A 7,500-nucleotide genomic window follows, 5' to 3' on the forward strand; every position below is an offset into this window, starting at 1 on the left:
TGATGTTCAAAAATTAAAAAAGAAAGAAGAAGAAGGGGAAAACGGCTTCTATAATTTGTGTTTTAGATGGAGAGCAATATAAAGAGATATCAAGGCCGAGAGCCATCAAAAGCCCCCCCCCCCCCATGAAAGCTCCTCTCAAACACTTTAAGAGAGATTTTTAGAAGCTCGACAAGGATCCTAGAAACATTAAAACAGAAGTCGATTTTAAATGTGCACATTGAAATGCACAGAGCCGCTTACTACGTGGACTTGCACTTGAGGTCAAGTGACGGACGGATTGTATGCTTCTCCATAATAATATTAATTAAACAATTTGCATGCTAATAAGGTAACAATTATCAGGGCTTCTGTTGAAAGATTCAGGTTATTACAACACGCCAATCTGGAGGCCAGGGGTCAGGGAGTGAGAGGCGAGAGAAATTTCAACTCAAATTAACATTCTGTCAGCTCCAGAAAATGGGATAAATAAAGTCGAATTAATTCATTATAATAAAGAGAGAGGGAGAGAGAAAAGTCCCCCCTCTCTTGTTCTGTGCTGGATTGATTACCATTCTGTATTCAGAAACACGTCCCCCTCGCATTCCTCTCCTGAAATCCGACAGAAAATGAGGCATTTATTGCTACAGGCAAAATTTGGTCCAGTGGACACAGTTTACATTTAGTATTTATAGAGAAAGAAATTAAATTATGGTGAAAAGTGAAGCCCTTGACCCCAGAATTAATACCAACCCCATCATTTTCTTATTTCTGTTAGGGCTGCGTAGTCCAAATTCAAGCTACCTTTTAGCTCTAAGCAGAGGCAGGGAGACCATAATTAAACTAATCTATAGGGGGGAGGGAGGGAACACCAATAATACAGCAGTATATTGTATGGCATTCAATTAGGTGAATAAATACAGCTCCGGACAGACAACATAGATTAGAGACTCGACTTCCTTTTTATTTCAATTTTAGCTTCCCCCTCTCTCATACAAACCAGCGCTGGGAAATGTATCATCTTGACTGGATGTTTTATAACTAGAAAATCTATTTCTACGTTTCCCAGAGATAAAGTGTCTCTCCCTCTTTCCCCTTCCTCTCTCTTCTTTTCCCTTACTATTTATTTCTATTTCCCCCCACCCTGCCCGCCCCCCGACTCGAAGGATTTAATTCCACACCAACCTCCCAGGAAGATTTAAAGAGTTTCCCCTGTTTGATTTTCCAGCCCGGCTCTTTCTCTCCCTCTCCTCTTTGTTAACCACAAACGCTGCTGCTCCCTGTGCTCCTCTTTCCACCTTCCCTTCCCGGGGACGGGGGACCTCTCAGCCCAGGAGACCCCGAGCTCCGGTCCCAGCGGGCTTAGGGCAGAAGGGAGGGAGAAGCATCCTAAAGCATCCCAAAACACCATCACCCCCCTTCCTCCTCCCTTCTGGGAGCCTGGAAAGTGTTTCTGTTACCAGGCTGTGTTGGAGAGGGCACAGAACCTGGGGCCCCCAGCCCCGCGCTTGGCCCGAGAACCCTCCCTTTAATCCTTAACCCATCAATATTTTATTGGGGTGAAACTTCTATGGGGATGTAATTTAATTAGGACAAATTTGGCGGCTGTTTGGAAGCTGTTAACGACTGGCGGGGCAAAACGCGAGGTGGGGGGATAGTAAGAGGGGAGGGAACTTTGTTTGGGTTTGGTTTTCTTTTTTGTTATTATTACTATTATTATTTATTCTTTTGGGGCCTCCTCTTGGCGAACAGAGGCTGCTCCAGGTAGTGGCTGCGCTCACAATTCGAGGGTTGTGTTTGCTGCTGGGGGGGGGGAGTGTCTCTGTGGCCTAATCGATAGGAGATCGCATTAATTATGATTTCGATTGATATGGTTAAATCTCCTCCTAAAGGCTGCAAACGCCTCTTCCTTCTTCTTTTTTTGCCTCCTTTTTCCCCCCCATATTTTCCCGCTGCCCCCCTCCCCTTTTCCCTGTTATAGAGCCGGAGAGGAGATGAAAAGGCTTGTAGTTTTAAATTCAATGTGACAGCTCTGGAAAGAGCGGATGATGAATCTCCTATTATTGGATCAGTCTATTTGCCGCTCAATGTCTCTCTGTAATTGGAGCAACATCACTTTAAAGGTTCAGAGAGTAGAGCATTTCTGGTGAAAAATCCCCACAACACGCTGGTGAATGTTTTAAAGGGAAATCTATTAGTGATTTGGAGAGGGGAGGGGACAAGGGGGGAGAGGGTGGGTTGGAGGGGGGAGGCTGTGTGTCTGTGTAACTCCGGCTGGTGAGTATTTAACCGGGTTTCAGGCGGATCCGTGAAGCCCCCCCCCTGTCCCTCCACCCCCTCCCCTGCCCGCCCCGGCCCCCGTCGCCCTCCCCGGGCTGGAGTTCGTATCAAAGCCCCCCTTGTCGTGTTGTGACAGCTCTGATATTGTTTATTGAGGCTGGATGTCAGGTATAATTAGCAATCGATATGGAAAACGTTTGCTCCCCACACTGGCACGTCTCTGACGTCAGGACCGATTAACGTTTCTTATTGGTCCCAAATTCCCCCAGCCTGAGCTAATTATCGGGAGCCCGATGTTGATAAAGTTAAAGCGCCCGGCGCCCTGCAGCATGAGCCCCTCGCCGCGCCTCCTCCTCCGGCAGCAGCACCCCCGGCCCCAGCCGCCCCGCTGCCCGCACCCCCAGCCCCGCCGGCACCCCCCGCGCTAGAGCCGCCCCCATGATGGATAGCCGCATCCTGGAGCATCCCCATGCCCAGTTCGGGGCTATGGTGGGCTTCCCTTACCCGCTCGGTCACCACCACGTCTACGAGCTGACCGGGCACCAGCTGCAGTCGGCCGCCGCCTCGGTGCCCTTCTCCATCGATGGATTACTGAGCGGCTCCTGCGCCGCCTCCGTGGTCAACCCGGCGCCGTTGATCCCCCCGGGCTGCGGGGGGAGCGGGGACAACCAGCCCTTCAAGCTCGCAGGTAGGAGCGGCCCCAGCCCCGTGTGCCCCCCTCGAAGCCCCAACCACAGCTCCCCGCCCGGAGCGGGTCAGCGCAGAGGATGGTCACCACCGCCCCCCTCATCTGCCGATATTGGGGTGTCTGGAGGGGACACAGCTGTGCTTGGGCCCCCCCGAGGACCAGGCAGAACTGGGTGGGGGGCCCGGGACAAGCGCCGGAGGGTCCCCCCTTCCAGCTGCCGTGGGGCCACGCGTGTGCCCTGAACAATAGCGGGCCCGGCCCAGGGCCTTCCCCTAAAGTTCATCTTTGGGGTGGGGGCTCGGAGCATGACATCAAAAGCATATATGTAAAAATAATAATGGGAATGTCTGGAGTTTAGGGAATCAAGAGCGGTAATTACTGTATTTCTTTTAAAAAACGATTTAACCAAAGGGAAGCGCTCTCCTTCCGTCCCCACCGGCCTGTGGCACCGCTATTGTTCAGCTATTAAAACACTCCGTCACCCCAACGTCCTTTTCATTAATCCCGAAGCAGTTCCCCCTCTGCACCTCAGCCTAATGAAAATTATTCCTTTTATTTGGAATTTCCACACCTGGTGGAAAACGTGAGGAGCGGAGCAGCTCGGGCTGTAACCCCCGGCCTGGGCATGTACGCACGGGGGGGAGGCTGTGAGAACCCCAACCCGCACCCACCCGTATTCGGGGGGTCTGCGGGAGGGCTGGGGCCTCTCTGCCCTCCGGTCCCACTGGGACCGGGCTTTGAGCTGCTGGGAAAGGGGGGAACAGGGGAAGGGAAACGGGGGCTTTTAATTTTTTTATTAATTAAAGCTTTGGTGGCTGGAGCAAATGCTGGAACTTCTCTTTCTCTCTCTGCCAGCTGAGAGCCTGTGGAGAGCTTCCTTCAGGAATAAATGTTCTGTAAAGTACATTTTCGGAGGAGGCGAGGGCAGATCGGGTTCCTCCCCATTTTTAGCGCAGGTGTGTGAATAATCCCGCTCTTTTTTACCAACGCTACCGAGCACAAAAGTTAAAAGGCTCCTGTGAATGGCAAGGAGGGGGGGAGAAGGCCTCTTTTCCAGGGAGCTGAGGGTATTTCTGCCTTTTCAGACTCGGGTGACCCGGACAAAGAAAGTCCTGGCTGTAAAAGAAGACGAACCCGCACCAATTTTACCGGCTGGCAGCTCGAGGAGCTGGAAAAGGCGTTTAACGAGAGTCACTACCCGGACGTGTTTATGCGAGAGGCTCTGGCGCTCAGGCTGGATTTAGTGGAGTCCAGAGTGCAGGTAAACCCCACGTCTTCCCCTCCCTCCGTTCCTGCCCTCTCTCCGCGCCGAACGGCCCCCGAAGGGGGGGTCCATAACCCCGCTCTGTGACGGGCCCTGTGCGCCTGGGCCCGTGGCTGCGCTCCTCCGGCCCTCTCCTTTTGTTTCCCTGCTGGTTTATTTCCTTCTTATATTTCCTTTCTATTTATCGATTTATCTTGCAAACGAGCCCCGAAAAGTGGCATCACAGCCTGGCTTCCCCAAGCCTTTTAAAAAATATTATTAATATATATTTTTGCACTGTAAAATTATTTCTTAAATGAACTAAGGGAGGAAAAAATTAGCATGCAAATATGAAGCTTAATCACGGGGGTATGCTGGACAATGTCAATAAAACTCGTAGGCGTATCGAGAGCGTGTGGAACTTGTAAAACTTAATTCTAACGAGCTGTCCGGGCTCGATGGGGTGCGAGGACGATGTAGTTGCTTCAGTGGATCCTGGAAAAATAGAACGGGAATGGGATGGGGGACGCGGCTGCGATGCAGGTTGCCTGTTGGGTGCACAGGCGCTGGTTCGTGCCGCCGTGGCTGCGGGCGGTGAGGCCGAGCTGGTACTGGTGCTCCGTCTCCTGTGAGCTCAGTGTGCGGGGGATACGTCCTCCAACGCACTTGGGGCGGTGGGGTCGGTGCTCCCGGGGCGAGCCGCAGCCGTGTGCCGCGGTCCCTCTGTCCGCTTTGTCTTACGGCGTCTTTCTGAGCCGCCGTTGCCTCTCCTCGCCGGCAGCCGCAGCTCCACCGTGCCCAGGGGCCTGGGAGTTTGCTGGGCTCGGTAGCGGGAAGGAGTCGGGATCGGGCCTCCGATATCCCCATGATGCTCCCGAGCTGTGGTCGCTGCCGGCAGCCCCTATGGGCCGAGGCTCCCCGGGCGCTGTGGGAACGCGTGGACTGCGCGGCTGCGGACACCGGGGAAACCGATGGAGGAGAGAGGATTTAAATCGAATTTATTCTTACTTTCTCCGAGAATATAGAGCAAACCCGGTTTCGGGCTGATCCAACCGCTCTGCTCCGGTGCTCGGAACGGGCAGGGGTACCAGGTCCCTGTCCATCCGGGCGAGGTGAACCCCCCCTACCTTTGGCCCGCTCATTGTGCTGCGGTTTGTGCGCTACTGCGGATTGATATCGCCCTGTCCCGCAGGCCGGGGGTCTTCTGCACCCCTAGGCTGCGGGGAAGAGCCGGGGTGGGGGGGGTGTTTGTGTGTTACACCTTCCCCTCCCTGTGGCACCGGTGAGGGCAGGACACAGCGTGTGTGTGCGTGAGTGTGCATCCTACTCCCCTTGCTTTTATTTTTCTACCCTGTTAAAGAAGTGTGGATATCTCTTCCTGCCCCCTCCCTCGCTCTCCGTCTCGCAGATGCTCGGCCCTTTGGATGGGGGCTGCCGGCACCTCGAGGGTTGGAGGGGGAGGCCTGATCTGCGCTTCAACCCTTTGCCCCCCCCTACCCCGGCCACCGCGGGGGGCCGGTGCGCTGGGTGTTAATTGCTTCTCGTTGTTCGGTGTGTAGGTCTGGTTCCAAAACCGCCGGGCCAAATGGAGAAAGAAAGAGAACACGAAGAAGGGCCCGGGGCGGCCGGCTCACAACTCCCACCCCACGACGTGCAGCGGGGAGCCCATGGATCCCGAAGAGATCGCCCGCAAGGAGCTGGAGAAGATGGAGAAGAAGAAGCGCAAGCACGAGAAGAAGCTCCTCAAAAGCCAAAGCCGCCACCCGCACTCGCCCAGCGCCCTCTCCCTGCACAGCACCCCCAGCTCCGACAGCGACAGTGGCGGCGGGGGAGGCCTCTCACCCGCCCCGCCCGAGGCCAAGCCCCGCGGGCAGCCCCCGCCGCCTCACCCGCCGCCCTCCGCCGCCGCCGCCCCCTCCGAGCCGCCCCCCGACACCTGCGACCAGACGGCAGAGCCCTTCTACCCCAGCCAAAGAAGCGGGAGCGGGCGGCTCCAGCGTCCGCCCGACAAGGACTGCGCGGCCGCCCCGTCGGGGGACGGCAGCGGAGGTGCGGGGGGGGCCCGCAGCGCCGGCAGCTTCCACAAGCTCAACCCCTTCAGCGTGGAGAGCCTCCTCTCCGACTCACCCCCCCGCCGCAAAGCCGCCCCGGACTTCCCCAGCCTCCCGCCCTGCGCTCCCCGCACCCTCATCGGCAAAGGACACTTCTTGCTCTACCCCATCACCCAGCCCCTGGGCTTCCTCGTCCCGCAGACTGCCCTCAAGGCCAGCCCGGGCCCCGAGGCCGGCCAGCCCCCCCGGGACTCCCCGCTGCCCGCCGCCAACCCCGGCCCGCCCGGCTGCGGCGCGGAGCCGGCGCCCGCCGGCGCCCAACCCGGCCCCGGCTCCACGGACTCGGCGGCGGGGCCGGTGCCTCCTCCACCGCCGGCCGGCGCCTCGCCTCGCTCCGTGGCCGCTCACGGTGACCCGGCGGCGGCCGCCCCGGCGGAGGGCGGCAGCTTCCCCCGGCCCGAGTCGCCGGGCCGGGCGCGGGACGGCAGCACAGCCAGGGACAGATCGGACTGCGGCCCTGCCGGCGGCGAGGAGGTGGACATGGACTGACCGGGAGGAAAATAGCTGAGCAAAAAGGAACAAAACAAAGCAAAAGTAAAAGCACCGGCGCCCGTCACCCCTGAGAAACGGGGGCCCCGCTCCCCCCCGCCCCGTCCCCGCAGCCCGCGGGAGGCTGTGGCAGGGCTGGGAGAGCGGCTCTTCCTCTCCTTAGAATTTATCACAGGTCGATTCAGGTGATCAGTTAGAGCTTTTTGGTTTTTATATTTAAAGAAAAAAAAACACCAAAAAAATAGAGAAAAAGGAAACTGGGTAAAACTGGGGGAAAAAAAATTAAAAGGAAAATTGTTTGTTAAGGCTTAGCAGCAGCTGGACTTTGTGGTGTGACAAACTGTACCGCGACAACAACGGAACTCCTCAAAACCCTTGTAAAATGCAAAAATGTCTAAGAATATTTATATATGTAAAATTTTTGATAAATAAAGGCTCTAAAACTCCCTGCCGCCTGGGCTGCCTGTGTGACTCTTCCCTCTCTTTCCTTATTTTTCACCCCCTTTCCCCCCCCCCCCTTAAGCCCTCTTTGTGTGTGTGCGTGTGTGTGTTTATTGCTTAACAAATTTATTCATTTATAGCCTCCCGGTGCCCACCCCTCCCATCCGAGGTTAGGAGCTGCAGGCTACGGGACCCGGCCAGCTCCTGCAGAGTTTTGATATGAAAGTAATTATTTTCCCGGTGGCTGCTGCGGGGATTCAGTTTCTTGC

At 56.1% G+C, this 7,500-nt stretch overlaps 1 protein-coding gene across 2 annotated transcripts; it reads left to right on the forward strand.

Annotated features, from left to right (window-relative positions):
* The first annotated feature begins 2,314 nt into the window (after window positions 1-2,314).
* UNCX (UNC homeobox) lies at window positions 2,315-7,237 on the forward strand. 2 transcript variants are annotated; one of them, XM_061473596.1, is made up of 4 exons: window positions 2,821-2,947; window positions 3,803-3,903; window positions 4,033-4,208; window positions 5,750-7,237. In XM_061473596.1, the coding sequence occupies exons 2-4, from the start codon at window positions 3,837-3,839 to the stop codon at window positions 6,788-6,790; spliced, it is 1,284 nt and encodes a 427-aa protein (XP_061329580.1). In that variant the 5' UTR covers window positions 2,821-2,947; window positions 3,803-3,836; the 3' UTR covers window positions 6,791-7,237. The 2 variants fall into 2 exon arrangements, with proteins under 2 accessions (XP_061329579.1, XP_061329580.1); XM_061473595.1 differs by lacking the exon at window positions 3,803-3,903 and having other exon boundaries at window positions 2,315-2,947.
* Window positions 7,238-7,500: the final 263 nt, after the last annotated feature.

Source organism: Pezoporus flaviventris, unplaced genomic scaffold (genome assembly GCF_033815535.1).
Source record: "Pezoporus flaviventris isolate CSIRO_AGI_PZ_B2104156 unplaced genomic scaffold, CSIRO_AGI_Pfla_v1 ptg000078l, whole genome shotgun sequence".
Classification (NCBI taxonomy): domain Eukaryota; kingdom Metazoa; phylum Chordata; class Aves; order Psittaciformes; family Psittacidae; genus Pezoporus; species Pezoporus flaviventris.